The sequence below is a fragment of the Epinephelus moara genome, chromosome 16 (assembly GCF_006386435.1).
Source record: "Epinephelus moara isolate mb chromosome 16, YSFRI_EMoa_1.0, whole genome shotgun sequence".
In the NCBI taxonomy this organism is placed as follows: domain Eukaryota; kingdom Metazoa; phylum Chordata; class Actinopteri; order Perciformes; family Serranidae; genus Epinephelus; species Epinephelus moara.
Genome location: NC_065521.1, coordinates 45,932,555 through 45,953,757, shown reverse-complemented (window position 1 = coordinate 45,953,757; position 21,203 = coordinate 45,932,555). Strand labels below are relative to the sequence as shown.

The following is a 21,203-nucleotide window of genomic DNA, read 5'->3' as shown; positions in this document are numbered from 1 at the left end:
GTCTTGTTTCAAAGGTGGCGTCCGATCACAGTACCACGCCTGAAGTCACTGAGCTCCTCAGAACGACCCGGTTTGTATCACAAATGTTTGCAGATGCAGACTGCATGGCTCGCTGCTTGATTTTATTCACCTGTGGCAACAGGTCTGATTGAAACACCTGAATTCAATGATTTACAGGTGTGGCCAGATACTTTTGTCCATATAGTGTATGTAGCAGGGGGACAGTCGGACCCAGGTGAAATGTGGCCAGTCAAGGTGAGAGCACCTGAGCTGATAAGAGGCTCATGGAGAACAGCTGTGTTGATCTGTGAACACTCCTGTGCACATGCTCACCTGGTGAGCCAAACAAATCCTGTGTTTTAGATAGATTTTATTGTTTAGGTAGAAAACACAGCGTCAGTGTCTTTTAGTGCTGCAGCAGCTGGTGTTGGCCTCCGGTCACGGGAGCGGCTGGTGCAGTGGGAGTTCATCTGTTGAGTCTTGGTGATATATTTCAAGGTTTGGTGTGTCACTGGTAGAAGTTTGGGTGTTAATTTTGTGTGTAGTTTTGGTTATCCACAGACAGTATAGCTGCAGTGCTCCGGCCCCTGCAGCAAGACGCTCCAGCTTTTAATTGCTTTTATATTGTTGCTGTTTGGGACCCTGAGTTTAACAGAAGCCTGTTGGGGCATTTTGAGCCACACTGACTGTAGATTTGTCACTGATGTTCACCTGCAGTTATCTGAAAGTGAACTTGAATGTTACACATCGTATGTCTGATACAATACGCCAAAAATACCAGGATGTTGTTCTGCAAGCGGTCACATTTTGCAGGATGTAAGCCAGCATGCTTTTCTGCCTGTTGTCAGTGGTGTAGTGGAGGGTGTGCGCTGGGTAACACAGGTATACACTGTACACCCACTTCTTTTAACTGGCCATTTACAGCACACAACCAGATTAGTCAATAAGCCCCAAATAAAAAGACAGCATGTGCACTTCCTCCTCGATAACCTACTCATCTACCTAGTAGTATCCCCATCTCATCAACTACCACTACTTCCTTCCCTCCTCCTCTTCATCATCTGGGACATCAGGCTCCAGTGAGTTCTTTCCATCCAATCCTCAGCATCATGTTGATCCTCTCCTCACGACCATCTTTCCCAGTTCCAGTGTCACAGCTCTGCACCAGGTGATTTTGGGCTTCCCAGGTTTTCTTTGCCTGGTGGTGTCCATCATGGTCCGGCTCTGTTCCATTCTCAACACATGACCTCACCATCTTAAATGTTTGTGTGTGGTTTCCTTGGTGATGCTCCAGCTTCCTGTTTCCTTGTACAGTTGAAGGTTTGAGATTTTGTTTGGCCAGAAGATCTCGTTAATTCATCGGAGGAAGACTTCCACTTTCCTCATGCCTGTTTCGACCACTCACCAACTCTCTGAACTGAACAGCAGAGCAGACTTGATGTTGCTGTTACACCAGAGTATTGTTGTATTGTTTGGATCTGCAGATGGAGCGGAGCTGGGAGGAGGCACCCTGAGCCTCTCCCAGCCAAACTGCCACGACACCACTGGGTACTGCGACCCACAGTCCCCTGCACAGTCACATCAGCTGAGCTGCAGACAGATGACGGATCATTCAAGTGTACTCGTGTGTATAATTAATATATTCATATAAGTACATTTCATACTACAGACTGCAACGGATATTTGAGCAGAAGGGCCACAGCTCAGGGCACAGTGTTATGATGAAGCAGTATTCTCCATCCAACAGTACGCACTTTGTAAGATCGGCTGCTGTACCTGCTGACAGTGGAAAGAAACAGAATGCAAAGTGTTTGTTTTACCGTCGTCATGTTACAGATTCACCACCTCATCACTGAAAAAGAAAATTATACAAGATCCCACGGATTGTGTACTTGGGACTGATACCTGAGGACAGTATTCATTACAAGGACATTCATCTGTTCAAAATCCTAAATACTGGCATGCAAAAAGGCCGAAACAAGGAAGTGGCTGAAAGGCAATCCTCAAAGTCCAGGACAGCAGCTGCACGTTGTAGAGGAACTGACTGAAGGACTAAAGCGAGGACTTCACTGCTTCTGTCTACAGGGGGCGCCAAAACCCACACAACATGTCATCGTAGTGTCTCCTAGTGTCTGTAAAGAATCACCTGTTTGATGATCTGACCCAGTCTGACTCTCAGCTGGGAGCTGTGGTTGAACTGGTTCATCACATTCAGCGACGTGCATCAAATCAGAACACAGACGTCAAGTTGAATAAAAGCATTTTATTTATATGTGATAATAACTGAACTCATCTCAGAATAACTGCAAGTCATTTATTAAATTCTCTGTTAGCTGCATCCACAAAGCAAACATGACTTTATAAATCTGTACACGTCATCAGGCTCACGCCGTCTATGTACAATCAGCTGATCCGTGATGTCACCGACAGGAGCTGCTTCCTGTCTGTCGCTTAGCTACACAATAGCTGTATCTGCTCGTCTCCGGGAGCGTCGTCACGGTAATTTAGATCTTTATATGAAGGTGTGTTCAGTTGACAGTGCGGCCTGCGGGGGGCGTCACACCGACACACAGACTGTTCATTCTTTTTAACATTTCTACTTGTTCACGTGTCGACATCAAAACTTTAATCTCATGCAAACATGATGAGTCAAACTCTTTCTACGTCACAATGTTTCAACGCTACGTCCAAATTTTGACTTTTAAAATGATGTTAGTGAAGCTGCAGTTCACAGTGTGACCACCAGGGGGCCACAGAGCACACATTCAATCTAAAACTTTATTAAAACACTACATATCATCACCTTTAAAATCACACATTTCAATTTTAGTTTTTTCTTCTAACCTTTAATTTAATTTTTTATTTTTCACTTCAGGGGTTAAAATTTCACATAATCAATGTTTTGTTTCAGTTTTCTGTTTCTTTTTAACATTTAATCATGACCTGATTCTCCTGAGGAATAAAACCTTTATCATTTATTTTACATTTTTATTTCAGTTGAAGCCAATACGGGGATCTTAACTGTCTGTCGTGTGAAGCATCTGATTGGTGGAGAGGACTAAGGGGCGGGACACAGCCTGACAGACTGCATCTGGTGAAGGATTCCCATTTGAGTGTGAGGCTCTGATAAAGAATGGCGCTGCCAACACGTTCTCATCCCAACTTGTCACATATCGCTGTTTGGTCAGTGGACTCTCTCAACTACATATGATGCTCGGTGCCCTGGGTGCATCTGTTGTTGTCATTTTACACCTAGAAATATACGGTGTCTGCTCATTAGATGACAGAGAGTCTTATCCAAAATAAACTTACAATGTCGATGAAACACCTCGTGTTTACACTGATTTCCTTGTGCAACAAAAGAACATGGTTAGGTTTAGAAAACAACATCATGATCATGGTTTGGCTCAACATTCACACAGGAAGCAAACAGCGGGCTCCTGGGTGAAAGTCTGATGTTGTTGGACTCGTCCCGCCCCTCCCCCCCCCCCCCCGCCTTGTTGGTACTTTCCAGCTCCTTATTTTATCCAGTAGCGTTCCAAACTGACGCCGTCCAGCTGTGTATCATACTGCAGTGAAAGGACGCCTTTCTTCATCGGTGTCTGACAACTAAATCACTGACCAAGCGGCGTTATGTGACGACCTCAGAGGGAGAGCACTGAGCATGGATGTATCATAAGAACTCGATACCGGACCCCAAGATGGCGCCTCTTCGGTCCAATGAGAATTGCTCACCTGGCGCATAGGCCAAAAAGTTTCTAGCTTGCTGGTGTTTCAAGTTTTGCTGGACACAGTAGCACCGCTCTGCGTTAAAAAGGTGAAACATAAATTAAATACAGGTGAAGTTCATCATAGTTTCATGATCGCTGCTTGTGTTAGCGACTATTCTCAGAATAATATAAAGTGAGCTTTAGTGAACGTGTAGCATCGTGCTCGCACACAGCGATGACGTCATTCAGGGAAAAAAAGACTTTTCTTTGGAAAAGTTTTACAACGATCGAACCTCCCTGACTCAAAAACAAACAGCACAATACTGAGCATGTCGACGTACAAAGGTTTCTGTCTGCAGTATTTCAGAACGCTGCTCTGTTGGGAAAATGAGTTTTGGGCTGCAGGAGATTTTTTCACGGACACATCCAGTTCTTAAATACATCCATGGCATCATGTGACTGGGCTGATGAGCTGCTAGCTGATTGGCTGACAGGTTGATATACTGGCTGCGTCCTGATTGGTTGAAAATGGACAGTTTTTAAATATTTTAATATATTTTTTTACTTTTGCATCCAAGCTAATTTTTTTCTGCGCGTTTCTCTTTTTTTTTTTTTTGCAAAAATGGTGAAAAGTTCAGAAACTTATAAAACTTTTTTTTTTTTCTTTTTCAGTTCAGTCTGCACTTCCTGTTTCAGCANTTTTTTACTTTTGCATCCAAGCTAATTTTTTTCTGCGCGTTTCTTATTTTTTTACTTTTGCATCCAAGCTAATTTTTTTCTGCGCGTTTCTCTTTTTTTTTTTTTGCAAAAATGGTGAAAAGTTCAGAAACTTATAAAACTTTTTTTCTTTTCTTTTTCAGTTCAGTCTGCACTTCCTGTTTCAGCAGCTTCACTGTCCTGATACTGATCTCAATAAAGCTTCAACTGAACCACAACCAGCGGGCAGAGCCACACAGTCTCAGGTGAACAGGTGAACAGGTGAACAGGTGCTGAGTCATAATTTGGACTTTTAAAATGTAAAAGTTTTCAAATAATGTTTCTTTTCTTTTTTTTAAATCTGACTTGAAAAATATTTTTTTACTCAGTATCTCATGACTTTAACTTCCAATCAAAAATTTTGACTTATGTAATTAAAGAAGACAAAACTTATAAATTGACTTTGTTAAATCTGAGCTGGTTATCATCACGTGTCATAAGTCTGAGATATTTCTGAGATAATACATCAGTAATTTTGAGCAGCATCTAGTGGCCATCAGAGGAAATGGGAGCACCGGGGGCTGATGGGAAATGTGGTCCTGATTTAGAAGTCTGTGGGCGTCTGACGGCTGATTGTGTTTTATTTTTAACAGTCCAACAAGGTGTGACATCATTAAAGTTTCAAACAGGAAGAAAAAGAAAATACATCTGTTCTCTGAGCTTTTCAAAATAAAAGAGCTCCTTCTTTTTCACTGAGGCAACAGAGACGACGGGATTCAAACCAACAACCATGACGCTGACTGATGCTCACATCAGAGCGTCAGTCAGCGTGGAGCTAAACCTCAGTCAGATGCTTTCAAAATAAATCATCATCATCATCATCATCATGTACAGGAAGCAGGATGTGTCGGTGTGTTTGTGACTCTGGACTGAATCCCGTCTCTCCGCGTTCAGATGCGATGGCTTTTATTGCTGAAGGCTCGAGGTATAAACTGAAGACTGAACAGAGACGAGCTGTTCGTTAAACTGTGACGATGAACAGGAAACTCTGCTTCAACATAAAATGCATCATCATGTGTTCACCTGATGAAGTCAGCAGGATTCATGTGTTCACCTGATGAGGTCAGCAGGATTCATGTGTTCACCTGATGAGGTCAGCAGGACCCGTCACAGTTAAAACACCTCACTGAGTGGATAAAGACATAAAGACGCCTGTGTTTGGCGTTATGGGGCAGGTGGAGCACACTTAGAACCGCCTGGTTCAAGAAGGCCTCGTGACCCCCTGTTGAAGTTTTGGTGACCCCTCGTGGGGGTGGGGACCCACAGGTTGGACACCAGTGATTTAGGTGATGATGTGGATTGTTTTTTGGTCCAGTTTGCTCTTGTGTCATTTTGTTCCATGTTTGAACTTCCAGGGATCACATAATAAATAACGGTGTCATATATCTATATGTAGTTTGTACATTATCATTACTGTGACATGTGAGGAGCATTTTATTCTGGAACCTGGTTTATACAGAGCTCATTTAAGCATCTTTAAATCTGCAGTTCATCATGTTTTATAAAACTCATAATCTGCTTCAGTATTAATCTGGAACATGTCTGGAGTGCAGTAAAATATACTTTTTATGGATCTGAAATAAACTGCTATAAATGTGAAAGTTGTTCATCACTTCCCACCACTGCACCGTCTTTATTTTAATTAGTTTTATTTTAATTTATGTTCCATTTGTTTTACTTTTGACCTTTTTCGTTTGGTCCTGTTTTATTTATTATAAATATTCAGTTGAAATATGTTCAGCTCACATTGTGCCCTAAAGATTCAAAATAAAGTTCAGTAGTTAAAAATAAAACAGTCATAAATGCACCGCCCGGCGGGAACGCTCAGTGTTACAAATCAGAGATATTGGATAAAGGAGATACCCCACCGTAGGCTTATCCAATGTTAAGAAAACGGTTACTCTTCCAGTCTCCTAAGTGGGCGTGGTTAGCTCTCCCTCCAATCAGAGCCTGTTCTCCCTCACCCCCCCCCTCCCCACCACCGTGTTGAACAGAGGCTCTGTGGATGTCTGTGTATGCGGATCGAGAAGCAGGTGGAATGAAAATACATTCTTCCTATTATTGCAGCCTATTGCTGCACAAAGCTTGGGCATTTTTTATTTATTACTAGCGGTAAATAACTGTTTGTAAGCTAACTGTGATTTTACCGCCTGTTTATCAAGATCACAAGATCTCGCGAGAACTTGTTTTCTGAGACGGACAGGGCTCAAACAAAGTTAATTTTCTCTTGATCTGTGCGGATGAAAAATGCAGCTTTAGTGTCAGAATGTTGGTAAGATGTGTGGCTTGTGGAAAACGAACCCAATATTTACTTTAGTGACTATAAGGCGAAAGAATTGACCATAAATTGTGATCACGTTCATTTTCCTCATTGACGACAATACATTCAGAGCTGCCGCAAGTCTCCTACGGGGGCGTGGTGCTGACGTCACTGAATCAGGAAGTGAGCTGAGTGGGGTATCTCGCTTCATCCAATATCTCTGTACAAATCAAACACACCCACAGAGTTTCTCCGCGGGGCACAGGTGCATTGTGGGTGTGGTTTAAATTCCCGCGGTTGGCGAGCATACCTGCAGACAGGTGAAGAGCCGCGTGCTAACTGTGAGCTCAGAGAGATTATAACCTGTGAGGAGAGACTGAAGGAGGAGCTGCACCTGAGGACAGACAGGTGAGAGACACAACACACCTGCACAGGTATCTGATAACTGTCCAGAGGAGAACCGATGCGTTGCGTAGTGACGTACTGTTACCTAGCAACATGCTGCTTTACTTTGGTTGCTGTTTGATTGATGTTCCACCTGCCAAGGTGTCTACAGCCTTTTGCTTCCTGTTAGGGACTGTTCCTTACTAATGGGGAGCTAACGTTAGCTGTGAGACACTCAGGGTTCCAGTTGTCGAGAATTAACTATACAAGGTTTGTTTTTATTATCTGGTTGATTGAAAATGAAATAATGTGACTGCAGTTTAATTAATGAGTGTTTTTAATTGTGAGTAAAGTTCAGTGGAGGTCGTTAACTGTGACAGGAAGTCTCAATTTGGTCAAGAAGAAGAAGAAGTCACAAAGTCACAGCTGACATAGCTAGCTGAGCCTAGCGTTAGCATGTTAAAGGAATAGTTCAACAGTTTGGGAAACAGTTTCTCTCTTTCAGAGAGTCTCATGTCTGTGTGTGAGCAGGAGTCAGGATGTGGTTAGCTTAGCTTAGCATCAAGACTGGAAACAACTAGTCAGAGAAACATTTCCAGCACACATTTTAAGCTTTAGAGGTTTTGACCTTCGGACAGAGCCAGGCTAGCTGTTTCCCCCTGTTTCCAGTCTTTATGCTAAGCTAGGCTAATCACGTCCTGCCCCCATGTAGGCTACAGTTTATATTCTGCCAGATTTCATCAGGCTGCTTCAGTCAGCTGTGTGTTTACAGCCCACTGCTGCTCTCTGACACTTTATTACACCAACGGACACTTCGTTCATGTTCTCAAATCACGTTCCTCTGTGACATTCTTTTGTAATGACTGTCCCCTGTGACGTTCCCCCGTGACGTTCCTCCTGCTGTCTGAGAGCAGATCTGATGATGAAGCGTTTGAATCCTTCCTGGTCGTCTTTGGACCAGAACCTGAATATTCAGACCATCATTAGAAGCGTTAGAGTCCAGGCTGTGTGATCAGAGAACCGATCGGAGAACCGATCACCAGCAGACAGTCTTAGAAAATGCATAGAAGAAGAAAGATCCAAATTGCCCTTTATAGAGAGCAGGCTGAGGGGGCGGGGCTAAAGGGCAGCGCAGGGGTGTGTGGGAGCTGTAGTGTAACTGCAAAAAGGTGTGCAGACAGACAGACAGACAGACAGACAGACAGCATGATGTCATGGATGGATGAGGGAGTTTGACGCCACAGAAATGTCTGTGATGTGTTTTGACATCTTTACATGCTACATTTTATTTTGGCGGGATACAGGAAACAATCAGGTGTGTTCAGACATTTAAACTACAGTAACACAGAGGGACGTCCCGATCGATCGAGGTCCTGACTCTGAAATATTTAAATTATTGATCCGACATGAATAAAGGTTTAACTAGAGAGAAGAGGTCTCACTCTGCTGAGTTACTGAACTACAGAAACACTCTGGTGTTACAGAGTGAGGCGTCTTCACTCATAAACAATCTTTGGCTGAGTGTTTTTAATCTGCTGTAAAAAAGAAACGTCTTTAAAACAACAGCACTGAAACAGACCTAAACCTGAAACTACTCCTGAACTACAGCAGCAATGATTTATCAACTAATCAATTTATCGATTTATCAGTCGACAGAAATTTTTCATTTTTTAAGGAAAAAATTTTGTTGATATTTGATCACCTTGTTTGTGATTCTGACATTTTCTAGATAAATCATAATAATTGACGAATCACTTCATCCAGGAAATAATTGGCAGATTAATTGATAATAAAATCATAACAAGTTACTTAATAATCTGGGTTATTTGGCTCTGTGGTTTCCTTGACGACAGATTAATCCTTAACTTAAAGGTACAGAGACAGGGGTTCAGCAGTCTGCAGGGACGTGGACAGGGACACAGAGGTGTATGTCAGGTCTTGACGTTGTGTGATGAGACGTGAAGGGATGTGGCGGGGCGTGAACAGGAAGTGGCAGGGTGTGACGTGGCGGCGTCTGTCTGCAGGACGAAGGCTGAAATCAAATGAGGCACTTGTTATGATCCAGAGCTGCAGGTCCGAGCGTCCTGCTCCACCATGGCTGTTGCTATAGAAACAGGTCATCTTGTCGGCCAAGTCGCCATGGCGATGTTATGGTTATTGACAGCCAACAGGACCACAGCTGGACCTGAACTGTGTGTGTGTGTGTGTGTGTGTGTGTGTATGGCTCTGTTACATCATCAGGGCAAAGTTTTTTTGTTTTTTTTTTTACAAGCAAGCAGGCAGATCCATCATCTCTGTTCTATTTAATCTCTAATAATAATAATAATAATAATAATAATGATATTAATATTAACGTCATTGAGCCTTTATTTTTATGTTTATAAAAATAAAAAATCATTCCGGAGATATTCACATGCTCAGATTACACACAAAGGTTCTCATGTTGTTTGCATACGAGTTCAAAGTTTGAGAGACGATGATGATGAGGATGAGGATGAGGATGATGATGATGATGTCACAAACAGAGAGGAGCAGAGCCTGTATCACTTCGTCTTATTGATCCTGATCACTGGTATCATGACGCTGAGCAGCTGATCACATCCAATGATCAATAATCCATCACAGTGACACTGTGGGTCAGTGTGACTTGTGGAAGACGTTCAGGACGGATTCACGGAGAAACATTCTGCTCAAACCTGCAAAATTAATCTGGTATATTTTACAAAATATTTGGTTCTAGAAGTTTGGTGCCGACTCACCTGATCAGCTGCTGAGCTAACCGCTAACTTGCTAACTAGAAATACCAACAATGAAACATTAATCAGTTCATCGCAGAGCTGAAGCTCTTAGGAAACGTGGACAAATACAATAAAAGGAACTCAGAGTCGGACAGAAGGCTGTGTCTGTCTCCATATTTAACGTGGAGCAAAAATGAGCCATAAACACCGGTTAGCATCGTTACCTACTGTTAGCTCTGTTAGCACCATAAGCAGTGTCGGCACAGCTAATGGTGCTAGCATAGTTGACAATGCTAAATGGGTGTTGCCGTCCCAGTGGCGGGACGTAAAATTAGCAGAGTGCTAGCTAGCTCTCACTTGACCCTGTGGTGGTGAACAGCACAGAGACTCATAAGCTAACGTTAGCTAACCAGTGGAGACCTGAGGGTTTTTTTATCTCAGATCATCAGATACGACTGACCAATAAAAATATCTATTGATCTTTGTTAGAAAACGTCTGGATCCAGTAATGATGACGATTGGTTGGTGAACCTGCTCCGCAGAATGTCAGCATCTGTTACTATGGTGATTTAGCCTTGTTGTTACCATGGTGATCTGTGCACCAGCATCGTGACACCAGAGAGTCTGAGTTCAGCCCGGACACGGCTGATAACACACTGATCTGGCGTCGTGATACAGGTCTGAGGATGCACTGAGGGATGATGGGTAAAATAAAAATAACATAGTTGGTTAAGTCGACGGCTGTGTGTGCAGCTGTTATGTCACTGGCCAATCAGAGGCCTCAAAACCCGCCCACCAGCCATTCAAAAAGTCAGTGTCTGCTTGCTCCTCATCCTCCAATCAGAATTGTCTGCTGTCATCCAATAAGACGCAGGAAGAGGCGGGTCTTCTCTCAGCAAGCCAATCAAAAAAGCCCTTATAAGTAGCCATAAAAAAAAAAAAAATTTCAGCGAATGAAAAATGTCCTCGCCAGGAGCCAATCAGAGAGAGAGCCCGCCCAATAGTTCCCGCCCACTGAGTCGATTGCCAATCAAAACCTTTGTCAGTCTCTGCTGGCTCGGCTTCAGCCAGGGGCCGGGGGCGTTCCCCTGTTGCCACGGTGATTCGGCTCTCCTCCAATCCTCTCTCCATCCTGCCGTGGCAATGCTGGCTGCTGATAGGCTGACCTCTGAGAAGCTGGCTGCTGATTCGCTGTCAGATGGACGGCGGCGCCCACCGTCGTCATCAATTGGCATGAGGAAGGAGAATGCTGCACCTGAGCTCCCAGAATGCTTTGCGTGGCGGGTGGTGCTGTCATGTCTCTCCTCCCTCCTCTCTCCCCTCTCCTCCTCCTCCTCCCTGTCGGCCTCTGTTGCTCTCCTCCTGCTCTTCGTCTCGCTCCTCCTCCTCCTCTCCTTCAACCCTCTGCCGGACTCCTCCACCTCCACCCCCTCCTGCTGCAGCGACATGTCCCAGGATCGAGCGCTGATCCTGGGTAAGCTTCTGCTCCTCCTCCCCTTCTCCCTTTGGTCGTCCCGCTTCTCCTTCTGCCTGACAGTCTGACTTCTTTTCCTCCTCTGCTCCTCCTCCCTCCTCCTCTCCTCCTCTTCCTCCTCCTGCCGTGCCTCCTCCTCTACGACATCCAGGTCCAGATCAGGAGGCCCTAACCCTCCTCCTCCTCCTCCTCCTCCTCCTCTGCCTCCTGTTCTCCGTTTGGTTTCTCCCTCTCTCCTCCTCCTCCTCCACTCTCCTCCTCCTTCTCCTCCTCCTGTACCACTTCCTCCTGCCCTCTGCTGGCTGAGGGAGGCGGTTGTCATGGTTACTGTATCCACATGTTGCTCCTCTGTGTGTGAAGAGGAGGAGGGGGAGAGGGCTCCTTCCTCAGGGCCTGTCAGACAAACAGAGACAAGTTCAGCTGCAGTTCCTCCTCCGTCCACCAGGCGCTGCTGTCATCAAACTCAAACACACTTCATCTGTGCGCTGCATTCCCCACACTGACAGACTATACAGTGCGCCAGAAAAAGATTCAGTCTGTCCCAACACACAGTATCTCAGAGGACGAAAGTACCAGGATGTTCTACTGATCTTGCAGTCTGAACACCAGCAGGCTTTACTGGCTGTTCGGACCCACAATCCTCTGCACAGCAGCCGATACGTCTCATCGACTGTCAGAAGTCACAGTGATGGATGGAGGCACATTCAGGTGACTGATGACCAGCTGATGACCAGCTGATGACCGGTTATGACTCATATCAAAATGGAAGATAAGCTACATAATCATGAACCTGCTCTGTGATCATGTGACCTGATCATGTGAATTTTTCTGTGTGTGCTGGAGTCCATTGGGACGTACTAAATCTTTCTCTGGCGTATGATGATGGTCTCTGGATGAGACTGATCTACACAAGATGTGCTTAAAGCTTCACACATAACAGTTTGTGATTGGAGCCTGAATGTAAATCACATGACGCCTGTGTGATGAAGTCAAGAGCTGCCAGCTGCAGCCGGAGACTGACGATGATGAAAACACGGAGCGATGAGAGTCAGTGAAAAGTGAAAGGAAACGACAGTGTCAGAGAGTTACCAACCGCGAATTCTCAGTGCGTCCAATCACGTAGAAGCAGGGTTCACCCTGTTTAGAGTTGGTCATACAGAGAGACAGGCTGGACAGCTCCACTGAGGAAGAGGAGGAGGACGAAGAACAGGACAGGACAGGAAGAACAGGAGGAAGAGACAGTGAAAGTACAAAGTCAAGTCAAAAGAGTACGAGAGCAGAAATCAGGAGAATCCAGAGCTGTGATTGGACGAGAAGTCAGACGAGTCACTGAAGGATTTTCACTAAGATCTAAATCTTCATTTCTTTTAACGATCTCTTAATTATGATGATGATCAGTTTATCAGTCGACACAGGAAGTGATTTCTTCATCATTAGTCACCAGAGATGAAAAGTAACTAAGTACATTTACCTCGATATGGTACTTAAGTACACATATTAAGGTACTTGTATTTTACCTAAGTATATCTGATTTATGCAGCTTCATGCTTCTTCTCATCTCAATGCTGCACTTTTTACTGCAGCACATTCAGACCTCGTTCACACAGGAAGTGTTTGAGCAGCTGGAGGCTTTTGTAACAGTTGTAAATGAGAATAAACTTTTTGCTCGTGTTGTTGCTACGCTCCTCGTGTTTCTGTGCTCTTGGCGCCTGGAGTTTTTGTCGGAGCGCTCTGAACTCCTCAAGTTAAAAAGCTTCATCTCAGAGCAGTAAAAAGGCCCCGCGTCACCTCTGCTTTTCCCCATTGTCCAATGGGATGATGTGAGAGGCGGGGCTTCTGTGGTGGTCACAACAATAACTTTACAGCTGGTAAACAATGGAGGAGAAACTGGTGGTAGTGGTTGCTGGATACCCAGAGCTATACGACTTTACAAAGCACAGTTAGCACCATCTCAATAGAAAACTGCAGATAAGTGCAGTACTGTAAACGTCCATGATGGAGGAGAAGCTCCTGGACCAACTGGTGGTACTCCCCATGATCCAGCCTCTTTTTTAGGGTCTCATGTACCCACACAGATCTCTGTTTATCTGCTGACAGCCTCTCACCCTCAACCAGAGCTGCAGACAGTACCCTCTGCCTCAACATGGCAGCAGCTACACACTGATTACTGCAGGATACATAAACTGTAGAGTGATGACACAGGAAGGTTAGTGTGAGGAGGTGATGGGGTGGTTGCCTGGCAACAATAACAAGGTGCAGCAAGTGTTTGTTTTACTAGTGGCATTCAGTTAAAAAAATAAAATAACAAGGCAGTGTGATGCGCCTCGTGTTTTGTAACCTGCAGAACACTTCCCGTGTGATGGAGGTCTGAATCAGCTGCTGTAGTTTCCTCCACCTGACACGTCATGATGTCAGTTTGTCCGTCAGTAGGATCACTGAATCACTTGATGATCATGAATCTCATTGGAGGTGTGTAACATGAGCCAGAGAAGAACCTGCTACATTTTGGAGTGGATCTGAATCACAGGGTGGATATTTGGTCTGAGCTGAGGTCAGTGTGTCTCACCGTAGTCGGGCACGTATCCGTTTCCTTTCTTGAGAACGAGGTGGATTCGATGTCCTCCTCTCCTGATCTGCTCCACAGCCTGACTGTGAGTCATCCCTGACGTGCTGTCTCCATTTATCTCCACCAGCTGGTCGGATACCTGAGACAACAGGTACACCTTTATTCATCAGCACAGACACTGCAGGGCGGACCAGGAGACACCGGTACGAACCAGACTTCACACATGAACGGGATTTTAATGAAGGAAGAATGACAGATTTATAAAACAGTGAACCCAGTCAGATCTACTTTCTGTTACTCTTTGAAATCATTCAACACTTCGTCCACTGATACTTCAAAATAAAAGCCTCCCCTCAGCCTCCTCCTGTCAGTGTGAAGTGAAACATCTGCATAGATGAACCAGGACTGTGTCTGTTCATATGATGTGAATCCTGCCTTTTATTTGAAATAATTATCTGGAGGCGATGATGATGATGATGTCACACAGATAATCACTGATGTAGTTGAGCCCTGCAGCCTGTAGAGGGCGCTAAGAGCTCTGTACAGTCAGTGAGGAGCCTGTTGTTGTTGAACAGAGAGCAGGAAGCAGCTGGGTGTTGAATGATTGATGTTCAGAGTCTCACAGCTGCAGACAGAGAGTCAGTCCTCACACCCAGAAATACAGAACATGATTTCGTATAATAGAGCTGAACAACATGTCTGCTGGACTGTACTGGACTCTATTGGTCTTTACTGGACCCACTGACTCTACTGGAGTCCTTTGGGCTCCAATGTGAGTGTGAGTGTGTATGTGTGTGTGTGTGTGTGTGTGTGTGTGTGTGTACCTGTATCTTGTTGCTGCGTTGAGCTGGCCCCCCGTCCATCAGTCCCAGTACGTACAGGCCCATGTTGTACTCGCTGCCCCCCCTCAGAGAGAAGCCGAAACCTGTAGGACCTCGTTCAAGATCCACACTGTAGAACCTGGACTCGTCCTGACAGACAGACAGACAGACAGACAGACAGACTGTCACGAGACTGTGTATCATACTGTAGTGTGTACTGATACTGATACTGTGAGGAATGAGTGTCAGACTGACCTTTGACCTCCCTCTGGATCCTTTGATCAATCGGCCGTCGATATCGAGCTCTGCTCCTTCTGACAGAGACGAAGAGTCTGAGGACAGACACACGATGATGATGATGATGATGATGATGATGAAGTAGTGTTTTCACAGACCGTTAGAACATGTTGGAGTAAAGATGAAACTGTGTCAAATATTTGGTTCTAGAAGTTTGGTGACGACTCACTCTGCAGCTGGTTAGCTAATGTCTGAGGGTGTGTATAAGTGTGTGTGTGTGTGTGTCGTACGGTGTCGTGGCGTGATGCTCAGTCTCAGCGTGTTCCCGGCTCTCCTCAGGATCTGGGCGAGGTCTCGGTGCTGCAGACCTCCGACCGCTCGGCCCTCCACCGCCTCCAGCTGGTCTCCAGGTTGGATCTGCCCGCTGCGAGCCGCCGGGCTGCCGCGACGCACCGTCACGAACCGGTGAGACATCAGGGAGGGGGCTGCAGAGAGAGGGAGGGGGGGGGGGGGTCACATGGTCAGACATCAACCAAACTACAACACGCCTGTAACCATGGCAACACCTGCAGTGATGTCATCCCCTCAGGTATTAAACAGTATTATTAATGTAACTGATGATGGTCTGAGCTGTGATGAACCAGAGTCACCTGCAGAGTCAGACAAGTTAGTGATGAAGACTGTGGCTCGCCCTTCGTCCCTCCTGCACTCTGACAGCTGTGTAATAATACATGTGTTTAAATTATTGATCTGAGTTCAGAGTGTTCGGCCGAGCCAACGGCTGCTGCAGCAGGAAGGAGGAGAAGAAGCTGGAGTCAGTCAGTGATCACATCCTGTTAGACAAGACAGAGTAACTGTCTAGTTTTACCTGACGGCGACCTCTAGTGGTCAGCTCACCTGAGTCACAGCAGGAAGTAGTGTGACGTTAAAGAGCCTCTCAGTGAAAGAACATGACTGCGACTGAATCACTTGTTTTTACATTTAGTACGTACAGCAGCTGCTCTTAACAAGAAAGACAAGATGTCTGACTGACTGTGTGACATCATCACCTCAGTCAGTGTTTGGGAACTGAGGACACTAACTGTTGAAGTTTATCTGACTTCAGTGTCTCAACACTCCCATGATGCACCTCTCCGGGGTCGACGCTTCATCATGCTCCACACATGTTCAGTGGGAGACAGGTGTGGACTGCAGGCAGGTCAGTCTGGTACCTGCACTCTGTCACTACGGAGACACGCTGTTGGAACACGTCACAATGTGTCTCATTGTCTCACTGGAAGAAGACGGGACGTCCCTGAAAGAGACAGCGTCTGGATGGCAGCATATGTTGCTCCAAAACCTGAATGGACCCTTCAGCATTCATGGAGCCTTCACAGATGTGACATTACCCATGATGCACCTCAATCCATCACAGCTGCTGGCTTTGAACTTTGAGCTGGTAACAGTCTGGATGGTCCTGGTCAGGCCGCTTTGTGTCAGTCCGTCTCAGATGAGCTCGGGCTCAGAGAAGTGGGCGGAGCTTCTTCTGGATGTTGTCGATATCTGGCTTTCACTCTGCATGGTAGAGTCTGAACTGTCATTGGTAGATGCAGCGATGTGTTTACTGACAGTGGTTTTCCAGAGTGTAGTATCCTTTACACAGACATGTTGGTTTTTAATGCAGAGCAGTCTGAGGGGTCAAAGGTCATGGACAATCAGCCTTGTTCCTTACGTGCAGAGATTTCTGCAGATTCTCTGAGTCTTTTGATGATATTATGGGATGTAGATGTGAAATCACTAAATGAGAAACATTGTTCTTAAACTGTCGAACTGTTTGTCCTCACAGTTTGTCACTAAGTTTCTGTCCTTGCTTGTGAACAGCTGAGCCGTTCAAGGACGTCTCTTTCATACCTACTAAAGCTACTTTCATCTGTTACCTGTTCACCTGTTTACCTGAGGAATTTTCCAGACGGTTTTTGAGCATTTCACAACTTTCCCAGTCTTTTGTGGCTCCTGTCCAAACTTTTTATTACAACATGTTGCAGCATTAAAGTCAGAATGAGTGTATATTTACAAAGAACAGAAAGGTTGATCAGTTAGAACATTAAATATCTGTCTTTGGACTGGATTCAATTGAATATAGGTCAACAAGTGTTAACAAATCATTGCATTCTATTTTTATTTGGCTTTTACACAGCATCCAAACTGTTTTGGATTTGGAGTCGAACCACTGAGAAACACTGGAGGAGGAGAAAGTTAAAACATTTTCTGTTCCCACTTTAAATGCTCTCGTTCTTTCTCTGAACTCATTTTTGTGTCTGAATGGAGAGAAAAACAACATTTGTGGGAGCTGGCTCTTACAACACAGACTGCCAAGTTCATTGCACGCGCACACACACACACACACACACACACACACACACACACACACACACACACACCTGATCCTGGTGTGGAAACCTCTGTGAGGGAGGAGGGGGAGAAATTCTCAGAAAGATTTTCTGGCTCAGAGACATTAATCACCTTCTGAGGACAAAGAGACTGAGAACAAGACTAAACAAAAACGGACAGGTCACATGACAGACAGACAGACAGACAGACAGACAGACAGACAGACAGACCGACCGACCGACCCTGGACCATGAACCAACTCCAACCTGCGACTGAGTGTTTGCACATTTTCATGTTTGAAGTCAAACAGCAGCAGATAAAACATGAACTGACTGAAGGACAGAAACCGACCTGCTCACAGCACATCACACACAGGTGAATCTAACATGTAACTCTACGCTGTTGAAAGACTCAGTGAATGAGGACTGAACCTGTGGTCCTCTCGGTCTGCAGAACGACACTTCTCAGGCTTTAAAAATACCGACTTTATGTCTGTGTAAGAGGCTTTACAGTTACATCACAGCCAGCTGTGTCTCCATGGTGGACGGACGCTGGACAATCGACTGCTGGTTTCATTCTGATTTCGAGGAGATTTGTGACACTGACACCATGAACTGCAGCGTCTCCAGTCTCTGTTCACTTCATGTCATCTCCCTGCTGTCTGTGATAAAGACAGAAAAATCTCCCAAAAGACTTAAAACAAAATAAATCTGTGATGGTTTCCTGTGATATTCAGAATAGAGTGCCAAAGTATTTAGAAATAATATGAGTGCTGAGGAGTTTCAGTGTGGATCTGCTGTAGCATGAGTCAGACTGCCTCTCTTCATGTGTCAACTCATGACTCAAGTTCAGCTGCAGTTTTGCAACCAACAGAAACATTGGATAGAACAAAGGAACACAAAACAACCACAGAGAGACTCAAAACAATCATAAAGAGACTCTAGATTGACAAAGAGAGACTCCAAATGACCACAGAGACTCGGAGCAACCGCAAGACACTCTTAACAACCACAAAGAGACTCAAAAAAGAAGAAGCTGTGAGCCGGTTTAAATCATATAATGTTGACAGCAGTGTGTTTAACTGACATAAACTCAAAACTGTGTATTAGGTGCACCACAGGGCCCCGCACTGGGTCCTCTGGTCTTCTGATCACAGATATAAATACAGAAGATAATTAAGTAAAGATAAAGTTGGGTTCTAACACTGATTGTTATGGATTATATATGTGAAATGAAATGAAATGAAATGAAATGAAATGAAAGCATTTGTTTCCTGAGCCAAGAGACCTCATGGAAGGTTTAGAAAAAGGAGTGTTTGTTAGTTTTTCTTGGTCATCGGAGAGTTTGAGCTGCTCAGGAACTTCTGCTGCTGCTGCTGCTGCTGATGTTGTTTCCTGTTGAGCTCAGAGACTCACAATATGCAACTCTGAACTGGACAAATAAACTGATCGGACTCAGCAGGACTGTGAACTAAACAGGATTCATAGAGAATGGACTGAGACAGGAAAAAACACCAGCATGGCCCTTTAAAGTCACTCCTCTAAAGGACTTTTAAAATATCAAAGAGTCAAAGTGTGTGTGTGTTTAACCGTGTTTAAACTGAACACACACACACACACACACAGATGGAGGTGGGAGGGTGGATGTTAGCATGTGAGCTGATAAGCAAAGTGCTGAGCTCAACATGTTCAGAGGAAACAGAGAGAAATAAATGTACGAGGAGGAGAGTGTGATGTTATTCAGACCGACAGCTGGAGGGAAACACTGACGCTAAAAACTCACTGTGACTCTAAAAATATCCAAAACCTGAAATCACACAGCGCCACTGTTTGATGGCAACTTTATAACCTCAACAACATCACAACCAGTGGCATCGTTAGAGCTGCGTGTCTGAGGCTTCAGCTTCAGATAGCCCGCGATCTAAATCTATATTATTTTTCTTAAGAAACAGGAATAGGCCTAATAATAAAAAAGCCATGGATCTAATAACGTGTCATTTTGTTCATGCATTAAAGCCCTCGACAATGTTTAGTTTTAGGTCCTCTGTGTCTTTGGGCTGCACATTGTGTGTAATCGTGCGCAAGAGGGAAACAGTTTGATGTTGCAGCTGGTGAAGGTGGAGCTCATTTTAAATGCTTGACATACGGCTCAGTAGTTTCATCTGTTATTATACATCACCATTTATTATTGATTATATTTTGTATTAATAATCTGAGACTGCACAGTAACTACAGCAGACAAATAAATGTCGTGGAGCATAAAGAGTCCAGTGTTTCCCTCTGACGTGTCCAGGAGAATAAAGTAGCATAAAATAGAAATACTCAAATACAAGTACCTCAGAATTGTCTAAATTTTAATGACAGCAGCTGCAAATCAATTCTGTTTCTAGTCAGTGATCCATCCATTTTCATCCTCTTATCCGAGGCCGAGTCTCGGGAGCAGCAGGCTAAGCAAAGCACCCCAGACGTCCCTCTACCCAGCAACACTTTCCAGCTCCTCCTGGAGGACCCCAAGGCGTTCCCACACCAGATGAGATATATAATCCCTCCAGTGTGTTCTGGGTCTGCCCCGGGGCCTCCTACCAGCTGGACTTACCCACAACACCTCTAACAGGAGGTGTCCAGGAGGATCCTGATCAGGGGTCTCATTTATAAATACTGCGTACACACAAAACGAGGCCTGAAAGAGGCATACACCACTTCCCATGGAAAATCTGTGATCTTGTGGGAGAAGCTTTGACCCATGGGTATTGGGGATCAGGTAGAAGCTGGATTGTAGAAACTGTCAAATATTTTTTGGTGCAGGGCATTTTTGTTTTTTGTCCATACGTATATTTTTATTTTATTTAGTCTGGATCCTTCACACTGTTTTATAAATGACACCCCTGATGCTGAACCACCTCAACTGGACCCTTCTGACGCATAATTAACGTAAAGTTACTGTGGATAGGTTTAGGAAAAGAAACAACATGGTGAGGTTGTATGACTCCGCCCACCAGTCCATCCTGTGGTTGTATGACTCNTTCAAGATTAGAGTCACCAATTCAGTATCTGACCAAATGTCTCCCCTTCTGTTCCTGAGATATGACGTTAAAACATGATGATGTCACAGTCAAACTGACCTTTGACCTCTGACCTCAAAATTCTAACCAGTTTATTCTTCAGTCCAGGTGGACGCATGTGTCAAATTTGAAGAAATTCTTTTGAGGCTTCTTGAGACGTCATCTTCACAAGGGTGGATGGGATGGACGGACGGACGTACCACCTGAAAACATAACGCCTCAGGCCGCAGCTACTGCCAGCACTGTGGCATAAAACACTGAATAAAGCAGTTTCATGTTACAAAATAGTTTAACTCCGGCCTTTCTCATTGCAGCTGGGCTTCTTACCATGGCTGACACAAAAACATGAATGTCTCTATCTAGAGTCAGTGTTTGGTTTGTCCGTTCTGGGCTACTGTAGAAACATGGCGGTGCAACATGGTGATCTCTGTAGACGAGGACCTGCTCCCTGTGGAGATATAAACAGCTCATTCTGAGGTAATGAGAACACAACCATTCTGATCTTCAGCTGATTAAAGAAAACACAACCTTTAGATTAGATTCACTTTAAATCAACACTCTGGAGCTTTGAGGGTTAATAAAACACCAGGATGCATAAAAAAGCATCATAATAGAGTTTAGTGTAGTCTGATCTGAGCCCCCTGGTTACAGCAGCTGTGATGTGTGAGTGTGTATAAATATATGAGATCAATAATGTAAAGACCCATCAGCCTCCATCAGCCTCCATCAGCCTCCATCAGCCTCCATCAGCTGCTGCAGTCGACTCATTCACATCTTTGATTTTTATTTACTGTAAAGCTCCAAAATAAAAAGTGCTGCGTTGCAG

At 44.7% G+C, this 21,203-nt stretch overlaps 1 protein-coding gene across 2 annotated transcripts in view; it reads right to left on the bottom strand.

Annotated features, from left to right (window-relative positions):
- Positions 1 to 9,442: 9,442 nt before the first annotated feature.
- Positions 9,443 to 21,203, bottom strand: part of magixa (MAGI family member, X-linked a) — a 62,354-nt gene continuing 50,593 nt past the window's right edge. Inside the window, exons 16-21 of one of the 2 annotated variants that reach the window (XM_050064426.1) lie at positions 15,237 to 15,431; positions 14,965 to 15,041; positions 14,713 to 14,859; positions 13,889 to 14,027; positions 12,416 to 12,503; positions 11,584 to 11,715 (exon numbers count right to left, since the gene is read on the bottom strand). In XM_050064426.1, the coding sequence (XP_049920383.1) occupies positions 11,709 to 11,715; positions 12,416 to 12,503; positions 13,889 to 14,027; positions 14,713 to 14,859; positions 14,965 to 15,041; positions 15,237 to 15,431 (653 nt within the window). In that variant the 3' untranslated portion in view covers positions 11,584 to 11,708. Of the gene's footprint in view, positions 11,716 to 12,415; positions 12,504 to 13,888; positions 14,028 to 14,712; positions 14,860 to 14,964; positions 15,042 to 15,236; positions 15,432 to 21,203 lie in introns of both variants that reach the window. The other variant, XM_050064425.1, reaches the window with a different exon arrangement.